Raw genomic sequence first — 14,780 nt, forward strand, 5'->3', positions numbered from 1 at the left:
TTAGAAAAAAAAAAAAAAAAAAAGAAAGAAAGAAAGAAAGAAAGAAAGAAAGAAAAGATGTACAGAATAATTGTAATTCAAATTCAACGCCATATTAAAAATATCATAAACAAGTCATTGTAAATTTCCATTCCAGTGATGATGATTTAAAAAGATGAGAAAAAATAAGTTTAACAGTGTGAAATTAGAAGTTGAAGACAGCACTTCCAATAAAATGTAGTGAGACCTCTTTATATCCACATGTAGAGCTTGATGTAGAACCCATTTCTCATGCTATGCAAAATGTATCTCAAAATGGATCAAAGATCCCTGCACGTGTAATGAAAATTTACAATGACTTGAAGAAAATCTTCATGATCTTAGCAAAGAGGAAAGTATTTAGATTAGAATTTCGCTAGCCAAAGAAACTATAGCCACTTCAAAAATGCAACTCAAAAAATTAGATCAATTACATCTCATTGTATTATAATGGCTGTCACAAATTTAATAATTCCAAAACTCCCAGGTATGTCATATAAAGCAACATTTACATATGTTATTTGTACATATGAAAATTATATAGCCGGTATGGAAAACATTAATGTTTCCTCACACAAATAACATTAGAACTAATGTGTGATCCATATATTATCTTTCTTGACTGATACATCTGAGGGAAATTATCAGCAGGAAAAAGAGAATTATGTATACCCATGTTTCCCAGAGAACTATTTGAAATGGCTCAAATATGGAATGCACCTAGGCTTTGATCAACTGATAAATGCACAGAAGTATTAGTATATTTACATAATGTTGTATTATTCACCCATAACCAATAATGAGATCATGTCATCTTCAGGAAAATGACTGAAATTAGAACATATCTCTTGAAGCAATAAACCTTAAAAAAAAACAGTATTTCCTAATTTGTTTGAAATGTTGAAACCAAATAAAAATACCAATAAAAGCTCCTGAGGTAGAGGGAAGTGAAAGGCACCATTGGGCACATCTTCCATGACAGGTTGTTATTTTTGCTCACTATTTTAAAAAATATTTTATATATTATTTTTATTTGATAGGAATCAGTGTTATGCCTGCATGTAGGTAAGTGCACCCGGGTCGTGCAATGGCCACGGAGGACAGAAGAGGCTGTCAGATTCCCTGGAACAGGACAGTTATTAGCTGCCTTGTGGGGGCTGGGATTCAAACCTGGGTCTTCTGCATAGAACAGTAGGTGTTCTTAACCACTGAACCATCTCTCCAGCCACCTTTGCTTACTATTTTATGTAAGTCTAAGCTATTAATGACCCCTAGCTGCCTGCATGGAAACTTCTTTCAGTATCAAAGTTGGTCAAGAGGAATGAAGCTTCCAGGACACTATTTCTCTTGTCAGAGAAAGAGCCAGGAAAATGGAAGAGCAAGTACAGAAATAAAGGGAAAGAAAAAGCCCAAGACAGGGGGAAAGTAGGAAACAGATGTTACCAATGAGGAAATGGGGAAAATGGGTCTATTCAATTTGGAAGACAGGAGAGGGGTACTTACAAGGAAGCATGGGAGGTGAGGGGAAGAAGGAACTCAAGAGCCTGGGGAGACATAAACTGGGGAGGGAGGAGGGAGGGTTGGACAGGGAGAGAGATAGGAGAGATAAATAGAGCTTAGGGAGCATAAAAAACTCAGAAATAAGTTTATTAACTAAATTCAACCCCTCCTGAAAAATACACATTAAATATCTGAACATGAATGAAAGTGTCTACCTGAAGGCTGAGGTCAAAGGAACACAGTACCTGATAGGAGAAAACTCCCTCTGAGTTGTTGGTCACGGTGAGCCAACAGACTCCATAGCATTATAGACTGTTGCCTTAGCCCTTTATTTACCCTCCAAGAACATGAAAGTTAAGAGCCAAATACTGATGATATGACATATTTCAGACATAGTACTTGAAGCAATGGATCTGGAACTAATCTGGATGCCTTCTCCCTGAAGACTAGCACTTAAAATTTAAGAGGATACTATGCAAGCTGTTAAAAGGGAAAAATCAATCAATGTTCCAAGCCATATCCAAAGCCAAATAACCACAATAACCCACACACCAAACTATTTCTATTAGTGCAGTAGTGAACCCTTTATGTAGGTGGTAATCAACAACTATCTAGCTGGACTTAAAGCACCAATCGGTGACCCTGCCCAGCTGTAAAGCCTACGAACCACAACGATGAGGCCCAGCAAATAATCCCTATTGGTGCAGTAGTGGCACTTTTATCTTGAGGGTAATCAACAACTGTCTAATTGGAATTAAGACCTACTCAATGGGAGGGAACTCGTGTGGTACTGTAAACATAGCCGAGTACACATGGCTGGCGATGGCGTAGACCCTAGACAAAAACCTACTTCTGTCACATCTCTAGACCAATGTAATCTCTTACTGTATTCTAATCTGTATCGTTATAGTCACAGACAAGTGTGCCTCTCACCACTCATCAAACAAGCTCCTTTATGTAACAGATGGAGGCTGTTACAAAGTTCCACAACTGGTCACACATAGAGATTATATGTCTAAAAGATGCCCAGTCCTAAATGACACATCTACAGTTGAACCTCTATGCCTGACTCATAAATCATAGGTGAACAGGGAATAGAGAGAAGACTAATACAGCCCTCAACGCTCAGCAGCAAAGCTTCCTCAAACAAGAGTGTGATACACACAGAAGGGCACACCCAGCTAAGTTTTGTAGAATAGGAGGCTACAATGTCCATGGGTAGAACTCCAATAGTAAACCTTACCCACCAACAGCTCAGGGACCATTGTGGAAGAGAGGGGAAACAGAATGTAAGAGCCAGGGCTGGTGCATGAGCATAAACAAACAGAGGCTTTCAGACTGCTTGGAAATTGTTCATATGACCTTTCTAGGTGACAGCAAGGACAAGATCCAGGCCCATTCAACCAGACAAAATCCCAGAATAGAATGAAGGAAATGGGAAGCAGGCCTCAAATTTTGTAGTAGAAATATTGGCAACTGATTACTGTCAGGTGAGGGAGAGTAGATTTCTTTAAGTGAGTGATTCTACATTGGCTAACTAGGCTCCAGTGAATGAACTTTTATATATATATATATATGCATATGTATATGAATGTATTAAATCCTGTTGGGGGTGTGTATGAGGTTCCTGGATATGGCAGGTGTCACAGTTTGATTAAGATTTCCAATATGAAATGAAAAACCCAGTTGAAATTTTTTCTTGAAGTAGTCTTTGCACCTCTATCTGCTTTTATTCCTCTCTCTCTCTCTCTCTCTCTCTCACTTTCACTCACCCTGGACCTTGCTCAGGTCTCAACATAACTAAGCAAGGATTCTGTGATCTCTTTTCATTGTTTCCTGAACATAGAAATTTCCATGATAATACTACTCACAAACTTTATTATTTTCCATGGTTTACCCAAGTAGATTTCATTCTATATGGTGCATAAATCAATGCTTCTTTGTTCTTTTGCACACTACCACATAGTAGAGATCTAAATTATGTTCTTGAATAAATGATAATTTTTTAGCAGTTGCACATGAAATTCCTAGTATAACTGACAATATCCTAAAAGGATACTAATTTACCTGCCTGACAGAAGGGAAATCCAGGGACTTGTCAGTGTATTGGAATATATGAGTCTATAATAGAAAGAATGCTATAGTGCAATTTTTATATCTCGCTTGTAAAATAAACAGCCCTAACAAAAGAAGCAATATCATTTTCTGAAAATTATAGAGTAATGCAAGAAAGGAAAGGTGTGGTGTTACCTTAGGCAGAGGTTTAGCAGGTTTGCAGTGAAGTCCTCCCACAAATTCAAAATTTGGTAAGAGGGGACGAGGAAATTCTAAATCCCAATATGTTCGAATGAGCCACATATCTGCTTTTCCCATCATCTCAAATATTGTTGTGGGTCTCCCTGGAGCAAAACAAAAAATACAAAATGCAGAATAAAGTGAGAATGTTGTCTAGAATATAGCATGTGATTTTTGTAGGTGATCTGAAATAATGCAAACAATGTCTTGACATATTTGAATTTTGATTAATATATCTATATATACGAATACAAATGTTAAGGTATACATAAATTAATTAAATTTTATCACAGCTTCAAAATAACAGCTGTTAATTTGGAAACTCCATGTTATACTAAATGAATCTTATTATATTTTAAAAAATAGTTTTCATAGAATATTTCATCTAATTTTTACAATATAGATGCCCTGTCCTTGATACTTGATTCTTCACATAAATTGTGATAACTTGGAGAATGTCACTGAATTCCATATATAGATATGAATTTTGAAAGCAAACACTAATAAAGCATATCCATTATGTAGCAAGGATTTAAGCTTTAAAACATGATTGCTGTCAATTTGCAAAGTCTGAAATTCTAAATAACTTAAATTCACAGAACTCTCTTTCTGATCTTAAAACAAATGCTCAATTGTGAAGGATATTTCATGATATTACAGTTAAATAGTCAATTTATACATGAAGTACCTGATTTGCAAAGTGAAATATTTGCCCTGGTGTTGATAGTGGTGGAGGAAAAGAAGTTCTCAATGCTAATATCTATGATCATTAAAATACTTAGACATTTATAATTACTTTTATTGAAGTCAAATGACACACAAGGTAAACCACAAGTAATTCTTCCGAGAATTCTCTTTGGCTCAATTTGTAGAAATATTGATTTTAATTTCTGGAGTATTCTGAACAACGCTATGGTGTCTCTTTGCTTCTGAGATTGCTTCATTAACTTCTATTGTTTTTTCAATTCATAATTAACAGCCACATACTTCTGGTTTCATATTAATTCAGACACACTCATGTTCACAGAAACAGTCTGAATTTCAAAGTAACAATGAAAGACAGAGCTTACCTAGAACTTCGCTGTAAAACTGATTCCACTTCTTTTCATTAAGTGCTTGGAACCAAAAATCAAAGTATAAAACATGCATCATATTCTTTACCCTCTCCACAAATGTCATCCGGTCACTTAATTCTGACAAAATTACCGGCACATAGGAAGGAGGGAACGGAAGTCCCCCACCATACTTTTCAAAAGTATATCCAATAGAGAAGCGAAGAGTGTACACGAGTGGTATTTTAAATACCTCCGCCAGCAGCTCACCGCAGGGACCAATTGCATCTGCGAGAACAACATCAAACTTTGATTCCTGTAGTTTCTTCATAAGACTCTTGTTCCTAACTACTGCTTTGCATAAATTTTCGATAGTATCAGAATATTTATAAAAGGATTTTTTCAATTGTGAATAATGTGTCCAAAATGATTTTTTTCCATAACTATTTGTCCATTCTGTTATGGATTCCATAAACACATATTCCAGATCCTCTTTGCCAATTGATGTAGGGAAAATCTCGAATTTAATAGTAGATGATTTGCTGGGATCAACAAGGATGGATGCTGAAGATGTCAGAACAGTTACTTCATGCCCTCTCTCAACAAGTTCATCCAGGATTATCTTTATGTTCATCCAATGACTGTATTCTGTGGGCCACACCAGCACTTTTCCACAAGTTACAGATCTGAAGCAGCATATCAGCTGTGTCAATAGCAGGACTGAAGACCATTTCACAGACATCTTCCTGCAATGCAATTCTTTCTGCATTTACTGTTACTCTCTATAGCCTTCCATGTTTATATGTAATGACAAATCAATTAAGAAGTTAACACATAACTTCTACAGTTCAAAGTGCAGGAATAATATGATAAGCTTGATCACCTGATTTCACATGTAAATAAATACATGGAGCTTGAACTGAAGATGTTGAAAGTTTGTTTGCCTACTTCAGTTTGGACTGTATTCTATTCACTAAGATATAATAAAGTTTTCTGTGCAAGTCACCTCTCTTAATTATAATATTTCAGGGTCCTGTCAAAAATTGGTGGCAGTTGAGAGGCTTTTGCTTCTGTACTGTCCTCATGTAGCAGTAAAGAACAATGAATGATACTGTTGAATCAACATTTTTCAAATAAGTTATTTTTCAATTTTTTGACTATAGTATATACCACAGGCATTATGCTCTGTAGTTAGTTGCTCAGAATTGTCATGTTCAATCCTGGAAAGTGGAGGGAGGCTCAAAAGACAGAGAAAAATGAAGCAAATGAACAAAAAAGCAAAAGTACTCACAAAACTCATAGCATGTATCCTTAGGTAAAATAAATCGAAAACATTTTCTGGTATAGAGATCTGTTTTCAGAAATACCTATAAGTTGTTCATGGAGCTAGAAGCGCCTTCCCTGAGCTTTCATGCATGCTGGGTGGGCTTTTAGATGAAACAGTTTCCTGAGTCATCGGAGCTCCAGTGACTGACCTCTTTTTTTTTTTTTTTTTTTAGCTTGAAGTTCTACAAATTTACTTGTATATTTTCTTTTCTTTTAAATTATTTTTTTTATTTCTTTTATTTTTTAGAAGCATTTCATTACAGCTTTAACATACTCAACAACAATTTCCAGAGCAAAGATTCATCTCTTTCAAAAGTGGCTATAAAATATTTAGGTTCACAGTTCTATTAATACAGTTATTTAATACTGAACTCAGTATAAACCCTGTCAGACATAAAATTGAATGAGTCTTTAACCTTCAAAAAAGATCTCCACTTGACAGGTTCCTGAAATGAATCCAATAAATTGTTTATCTCATGAGGCTGCATTTGAACGAATGCATTTCTTTGATTTTTTTCATTGCCTTATGTGATGTGAAGACATTTGTTCCCATCTTCCAAGGAAAGGTAATTTTTGACACCCAAACATTGAAGGGCAGAATCATTGATGATTCAGGGAGAAGTGATTCTGTGGACCTCTCTGTACGCAATATAATATGCAGCTGAAACTCAGCTGTCTTCCCAGAAAGAACTTCCTTGCATAAGAAGGGAATTAAAACATGAGAAAGATATGATGCATTTCTTCACATTAGAACCTGATATGCAGGAAAAGTGAACAAAAAAGAGAAGAAGATAGACATGTTGATTTGATGTTTATTAGAGCTGGTAGGGAACAGGAGAAACAGTGACATTTGGTTTGTAATGAAAAGCTCTTCATGGGATCCTAAAATGTGAAACCCATTGGCAGACTCAGGTACTGAGGAGGGCGAGAATACAGTATACATGATGGAAGGTATCTCTTAGTATAGGTACCTTTAGTATAGATGGACACAAAAGTCCATGATTTATGATGCAGAGAGGAACCTTAATCATGAGTTAGCAAAGAAAAACATGAAAATCACAGGATAAATTTCATCTGAAACCCTTGAACTGGGAAGACTTTTAAAGAGAAAAATCGATATGCCTTTTTCTGCCTGGCATGTGAGGCTGTGGGATATGGGGGCAGATGAGCTCAGTCTCAGAGCCATGTAAGCAGAGAAATCATTTCTTTATTTAACTATTCATCCCTCCTAGAGACAGCCTGCATAATTTGTAGCAATTTGAAGGAAATCTGTCCCAAGTGGACTGGCTCACATGAGTCATTAGGAATTCGTAGTATTTGTTATCTCAGTTCCCCATGAATATCAGGGACTTAGAAGTAAAAAGGAGAAAGGAAGAGCATTAATAATGGACCTGGACATGGGAAAGATAGAATTTGATACCTAGTTCATCAGGATCTATAAGATTGTGGTCACAGGACAGTTTACAAAAGAACTTAGTTCAACAGGTACAGTCACATTATTATGGGTCTTCAGTGTTTTGTTTTGTTTTGTTTTTAATGCTCTTGGAGGGGTGCATTCATTGCAAAAGTGTTTCTTCTTAGTTTAAATGATTTAGACCAGCATGTAAACTGGATTTATGAGAAACTAAATCAGACAGGTAGGGGTCAGAAAAAAGTAAAATTAGAAGAAAGGGTCTGTTTGATGGATCAAGGTTGGCCCATGACAGTGCCCCAAGATAAAGACAAACTTTTCACATAGAACCACAGTGGATTATACAGAGAAAAGTAAGATTGTGCTTCCTACCTATCCATAACATTGCATCAAACACATTATTTAGATATTATCCCACAACATGGATATAGTTTTACAATTATTTTTGATTTTATTTGTTTTGTGTAGAAGTGCATCCGTGTCGTGCAGTGCGCACAGAGAACAGAAGAGGGCGTCTGGAACTGGAGTTACCTATGGTTGTTAGGTAGCATGTGGGTGGAGGGATGCAATCCTCGGTCTTCAACAAGAACAGCCTGAGCTTTTAACCACTGAGCAATCTCTCGAGCACCAAATATTGATATTTTGATAGAGTAATTGACAATTATAGGAACCTTTCGTGTTCTATTAGACTTTGCTAATTTTTGAAAGTATTACCCTCGCTACTGAGTCCAAAGACTAATTGACACTCATTTGAAGGGATCTTGGTATTGTATATAGATATACAGACATTAAATTCTTGAATGCTTTGTCTTCTACTTTCTTTGAGGCCTTTCAAAGACAGTTTATAGAATTGCAGTCATTAAAAGGAAGCAATACATGTTAAAGGTGTAGTGAAATGATTCTTCTAATCATGGAGTTATCAAAAATTTTTAAAAATGATAAAAATAATAATTCTTCAAAGCATAAAAATTTCCTCCTTAATAATTAGCAGATGTGAAAAATATTATCATTGAAATCTACCTCATGACTTTATATCCATACTTCGATGCCATGGAGCTCAGAAAGTAACCGACTGTGACTAGTAATAATCAGATATATAGAGATTAGAAGCACATGTGCAAGCAATGTCAGTTGCATTAAAATGAATTTTTCTGTATGAAACTGTATTTTAATAATGAAATGGAGATCTTATTAAAGGTTAAATTCTGATTTCATTTTATGACTTATAGGGTTTATACTGAGTACAGTATTGTATAACTGTAATAATTCAACTGTGAACCTAAAAATTTACATCCAATTTTGAAAGAGATGCATCTTAGCTCAAGAAATTGTTATTGAATATGTCAATGCTATTGTAATGAAATGCTTCTTCTAAGTATGTGGTTATTAAACAAATAATTTTGAAAAATGGAGAACAAGAAAGAGTACATGAAGTTATCAGAAAAAAGTGATGGGGAGATATGGGAGGAGTTGGGGGGGAGGGAGAGGTCATGGATTTGATCAGGACACCTTATATGCTTATATGCCTGTATGAAATTCTCAATAAATTTTTTTAAAAGAACAAAAAAAAATACAAATTAAAAAAAGAAAGTAATACAATGTTGAGGGTATACTTGAACCTGGAAGTAATATTAAGTAGATATCAGAAAACTCAGAATATTTGTCAGAATATATTTTTCTGTATGAAATAGACAGAAATTCAATAAAAACAAAAAAATGAAAAAAGTGAAAAAAATGAAATAAAACAGAAGCTAAACAAAACAAAAAGAAATACCAGAATAACATCATGTGCTTAATTCATTCCCTTTTATCCTTATCCCTCAACACATTCTGATTTTATATAGGCCAATTCAGTGAACTCTTTTAGAAGTTCCCTAAGATCAGAATAGGCTGACTCAGGTTCAACAACCCTGAGTCCAAGTATCTACCCTGCCGATTATATTTACAGCTTGACAAATATCTGCTTCTCCTGGTGGACAGGAGGCTGCCAACGACTGAAGAAGTGAAATGAAAAGAAAAGGTGAATATGGGTCTTGCCCTTGAAGAAGAACCATTTCTTTGTAAATGTGACCAAGACTGCTGCTAACACATCAGAATACAGATATTTATGATTGAGGAAAGGGAAAGGAATCTAGAAAAATTCAAGGAAGCCAATATTCTGGTGTAGGAATAAGTGAAGAAGATCCTAATTTGTTGAGTTGTATTTACAGTTTATTTTTAATATACAGAAGACCCTGAATACATTTGGTGTTTGAGGGTGTATTTGCTAATTTTTAAATTATTTCTGTCTTTTTGGACATCTAATCATGTAAGAGATCTTTTCCTTACAATCACAAAGTTATTTAAATAATTCAGAAACCATATTGAAGTTGCACATTTTCACTTCATATTCCTGTATGTTTGATTTGCCTGAAAATTTCAAAGTCTATTGATTATTTTTCCAATTGGTATGAAATATACTTGAATCAATAGGAGGCTTTACCAAGTAGTTTTTGTCTATTTGACACAAACTATAGTCAGTGGAGAAGAAGGAACCTCGATTGAGGGATTTCCTCCATCAGAATAGCCTATGACCATGTCTATGAGACATTTTCTTAATTTCTAATTGATGTAGGAAGGCCCAGTTCACTGTGTGTGGAGCTATGCATGAGCAGGCAGCTCTGTCTGGTTACAAAAGCAACACAGTTAAACAAACCAGGGCAGTAAGCTAGTTAGCTCCATTCCTCTGTGGTTTCTGCTTCAGTTCCTGCCTCAGGTTCCTGTGTTGAGTTCCTGTTCTGAATTCCCTAAGTGATGGTTCTCCATCAAATATATATTCTCTATGCCTGATCAGTTGTGGAACTCTGTAATAGCCTCAATCTGATGCAGAAAGAAGGGTTCTTAAAGAGTGGTATACAATATACATGTCTGTAATGTAAGGATCCATATTTAGCATATAGTAATAAATTTCATTTGTCTATAATTATGACAGAGGTGGTGTTTTCTCTAAGATCTATGACCTCTCCAACCATGTACAGTTATCTATAATTACAGTGCCACCCATGTGTTCCCTCCCATTGAGATGGCTTTAAGGTCAATTAGATAGTTGTTGATCACAGATAAAAGTGCCAGGACTGAACCAATAGTAGTAGTTTGCTGTGCTAGTCATTGTGGCCATTAGGCTTTAGAGCTGGATTGGACTTTGGATTGATTTTCTCCCTTAGAAGCTTGCATGGTATTCTTTAGGACCATGAGAACTTGTCTTCCATGAGAAGGCCTCCAGGTCAGTTTCAGCTCCATTTCCCCAAGTTCAATGTCTGAAGAATGTCCTGTATTCAGCAGTAGGATCTTACCTTCAAGATCTGGGAGATAATCAAGTGCTCCAGAAATAGGCTGTGTTATTTTGTGGGTTTCATGGACCACTGTGACCAAGAACTCGAAGGGAGGTAATTCCTGTCTGGTAGTGTGCTCCTTGCCTTACAAACCCCAGTTATACACATTCACTAATGTTCAAACACTGTGTATGTATTTCTCAGAGTGTTCCTGAGTCAACACATTTCCTTCTGGCTTTCACATCACCCAAGCTCCATTCATCTCTTCTCTATCCCCTACAACCTCCTTCCTCCCTCCCCAGTCCAAACACCCCGTTTCCCCATTCTCCTCCCATAGCACTTGCCCTCCACCATCTGTCTTCTCCTCAGTTAGCATATGTTAATAAATTTCATTTGTCTACAGTTTTGACAGAGGTAGGGTTTTCTCTAATATCTATGACCTCTCCAACCACATATTTGTTTATAATTACAGTGCCACACATAAGTTCCCTCCCAATGAAAGGACTTTAAGTCCAATTAGATAGCTTTTGATCACTCCCACCAGATAACAGTCCCAGTATTGCACCAATAGAGGTAGTTTGACACCCCTGCCCTATGGTTCCCTACATGTACCTCCATCCTCCCCACCCCGCCAAACACTCTACCTTTTCGGAACTCCCACCTTGTAACACCTGTTCCCTACTATTCCCCACTTTCAGGCTCTTTTTTTTCCTTCACCTCTGTGTTTCCTTTCAATCTTCCTGGCTCCTGGTGTTAAATCAGGATATATATATATATATAAATATATAGGGGATTGATGATATAATCTTCAAATGAGGGAGAACATTGCTTGCATTTCTGAGTTTGTGTTACTTTGCTTAGTATAACAGTTTCTAGTTCTATCCATTTACCTGCAAATTTCATGATTTCATCTTTCTTTACTGCTGAGTAAAAAACTCCATTGTATAAATGAACGACATTTTCATTATCCACTCATCAGTTGAGGTATATCTGAAAATTTCATAATTTCATCTTTTCTTACTGCTGAGTAGAACTCTGCTTGTGTAAACATACCACATTTTCATTATCCATTTAGCAATTGAGGGACATTTGTTTCCATTTCTTAGCTATTTTGAAAAGAGCAGCAAAAAACATGGATATACAGGTATCTTTACAGTAGGATGAGTCTTTGGCTATATGCCAAGGAGTGGCATACCTGGATCACATGGTAGATTCATTTTCAGTTTTTTTGAGTTCTCAACACTGCTTTCTACAGTGGTTACATGAGTTTTCAATCTCATTAGCAGTGAATGAGTGTTCCTCTTTCTCCATATCCTCTTCAGCATTTGATGTTATTTGTTCTCTGGATCTTAGTCAATCTGATTGGGAGAAGATCAAATCTTAAAGTGATCTTGATCTGTATTTCTCTAATTACTAAGGATATTGACCAATTTTTAAGGTATTTCTTAGACAATTTTAGTCCTTCATTTGAGAGATCTATGTTCAGATTCATAACCAAACTTTTTATTGGGTCATTTATTTTCTTGTTTCTTTGTTTTTGAATTCTTTGTATATTCTGGATCTTAATCCTCTATTGGATGTGTGTAACAGGTAAAGATTTCTACTCACTCAGTGGGTTTCCTCTTCATTTCCTTGGTGGTTTCTTTTGCTTTACAGAAGCCTTAAAGAAGCTTTGTAGGTTAATGAGGTCCCATTCATTGATTGTTGACCTTAATGACTGAGCAACAGATGTCGATTTAGAAAATCTTTTCTTATACCTATGTCTGGTAGGGTACTGTCTGTGTTTGCTTGCATAATCTTCAGAATTTCAAGTTTTATGTTGATGGTCATTGATCCATTTTGAGTTGACTTTTTGCAAGACAAAAAATAAGGGTTATTCTTCTACAAAGAGGTGAGGATCCAGTTTTGGCAGCACTATTAGTTGAAGATTCTGTATTTCCTGTAATGTGTGCTCTTGGCACCATTGTCAAATATCAGGAGGCGGAAATGGAATGTATTCTTGTCTGGGTCTTCTATTGTCTTCCATTGATCTTTGGAGCTGTTTTTGTACAATGTATCATGCTGTTTTAATGACTAGGGCTCTGTAAGAGAGTTTTAGATTTGGTATGGTAATGACCCAGCACTGTTCTTTTTCCCAACATTTATTTGAATATCAGGGTCTTTTGTGATTCAATATAAAATTTAGGATTTATTTTCTAGTTCCATGGGGAATGTCATGGGTATTTTTATTGGCATGACATTGAACATATAGATTGCTTTTCATAAGATGGTCATTTTCACAATATTAATTCTACCAATTCATGAGCATGGTTAGTCCTTGCATCTCCTGGTATCTTCCTCTATCTCTTTCTTTAGAGATTTAAAATTTTCATTGTAGAATTATTCAATGTTTTTTGTTACCTTTACTCCTGAATATTTTATTTTATTTGATCTTATTGTGATTATGTATTGAATGTTTTTTTGACTGCTTGTTAATAGCATATAGAAAGGATATTCAATTTTGTAAGTTGATTTTTTTAGCTTGCCACTTTACTGAAAGTAATCATCATTTCTAGCAATTTTGTGGTGGAATTATTTGTGATCTCTTATGTATAGCATCATCTCATCTGATAATTTTACCTATACTTTTCTAATTAGTAGTCCTTTAATTTCCTTCTCCTGTCTTATTGCTCTAGAGAGAATTTCAAGCACTATATTTAAAAGGAGCAGCGATAAGGGACAGCCTTGTCTGGTCTGATATTAATTGAATGCTTCTGATATTTCTCCATTTAGAGTGATGGCCTTTGGGTTTGTTGTATATCGCTTTGATTATTTTGAGGTATGTTCCCGCAAGTCCAATTACCTCTAGGACTTTTAATATGAAGGTATGTTGGATTTTGTCAAAGGCCTTTTCTGCATACATTGAGATAATAATGTGATTGGTGTCTTTAAGTGCATTTAAATGATTTATTACATTTATTGACATGAATATTGAATCATTCCTGCATCTCTGGAAAAAGCTGGCTTAATCATGGTGAATAAACTCTGTGATGTGTGTCTGTATGTGGTTTGTATTTTGTCAAGAATCTTTTTGTCTAAATTCATTAAGGGTATGGGTGCCCCGGCCCACGGGGTCTGCAACAGGGTACCTGGATTGGGGGGTGGGGATGAAAATGAGGCAAGGACAAGAGAAATGAAGACAAGACAGGATTCTGATCAAGTCTAGTTTATTGAAGCACAAGCAAGAGTTTTTATAGAGAATAAGAACAAAGGAACACAGAGTGTAAACCATTACATCAGTCAGAGCACAAGCGCTCTGATGCACATTAAGGAAGGAATCTCTGATTATAGAAGAATAGAACCATATGCAAGAAAGGAGAGCAAGGCTGTGGGCCAAGGCTATCTAGCAAGGCTATCTGGCCCCGGCTTCAAGCCAAGGTTTTGGGCCAAGGCTGTGAGCAGAATGGAAAGCTGCCAACTCAGGCCTGTCAGCAGTTTTGAGAGGTAGCTGAGACTCAGTTGAACCTCAGGCTCCCAGGCTCCCAACAATTCCCCCTTTTTATTTATATTTAAAAGATGAAGTACATGCTAAGACTGGGATGGAAAGACTGTGCCTGTCTTAGGTTGTCCTCTGCCAGAGTGAAAGCCATTGGGGGCAGCCCGCATCCCGCTTCCCTCTGAGAGGATCTTACCCGTCACTGGCTAACCGGCCTCCAGAAAGCTCCCGTCTATTGGCCACGGCCTTGGGGAAGAAACGGGAAATACCACTGTGGCACAGTGTTACTGAGAGAGAAATTTGACTGCAGGACCAGTGTCTGGAACCGAATTTTGGCCAAATTGTGTGCAATTTGAATTTGGAATTTGGTTTGCATTGAATTAGGGCTGATA

The 14,780-nt window shown here is 36.3% G+C and overlaps 1 protein-coding gene across 1 annotated transcript in view; it reads right to left on the bottom strand.

The window, feature by feature from the left end:
* Window positions 1-5,641, bottom strand: part of LOC103742355 (UDP-glucuronosyltransferase 2B1-like) — an 11,971-nt gene extending 6,330 nt beyond the window's left edge. The window contains exons 1-2 of the mRNA XM_008843412.2: window positions 4,884-5,641; window positions 3,769-3,917 (exon numbers count right to left, since the gene is read on the bottom strand). Coding sequence (XP_008841634.2) covers window positions 3,769-3,917; window positions 4,884-5,634 — 900 coding nt within the window. The 5' untranslated portion in view covers window positions 5,635-5,641. The remainder of the gene's footprint in view (window positions 1-3,768; window positions 3,918-4,883) is intronic.
* Window positions 5,642-14,780: the final 9,139 nt, after the last annotated feature.

This window comes from Nannospalax galili, unplaced genomic scaffold (assembly GCF_000622305.1).
Source record: "Nannospalax galili isolate Female #2095 unplaced genomic scaffold, S.galili_v1.0 scaffold2142, whole genome shotgun sequence".
Taxonomy (NCBI): Eukaryota; Metazoa; Chordata; class Mammalia; order Rodentia; family Spalacidae; genus Nannospalax; species Nannospalax galili.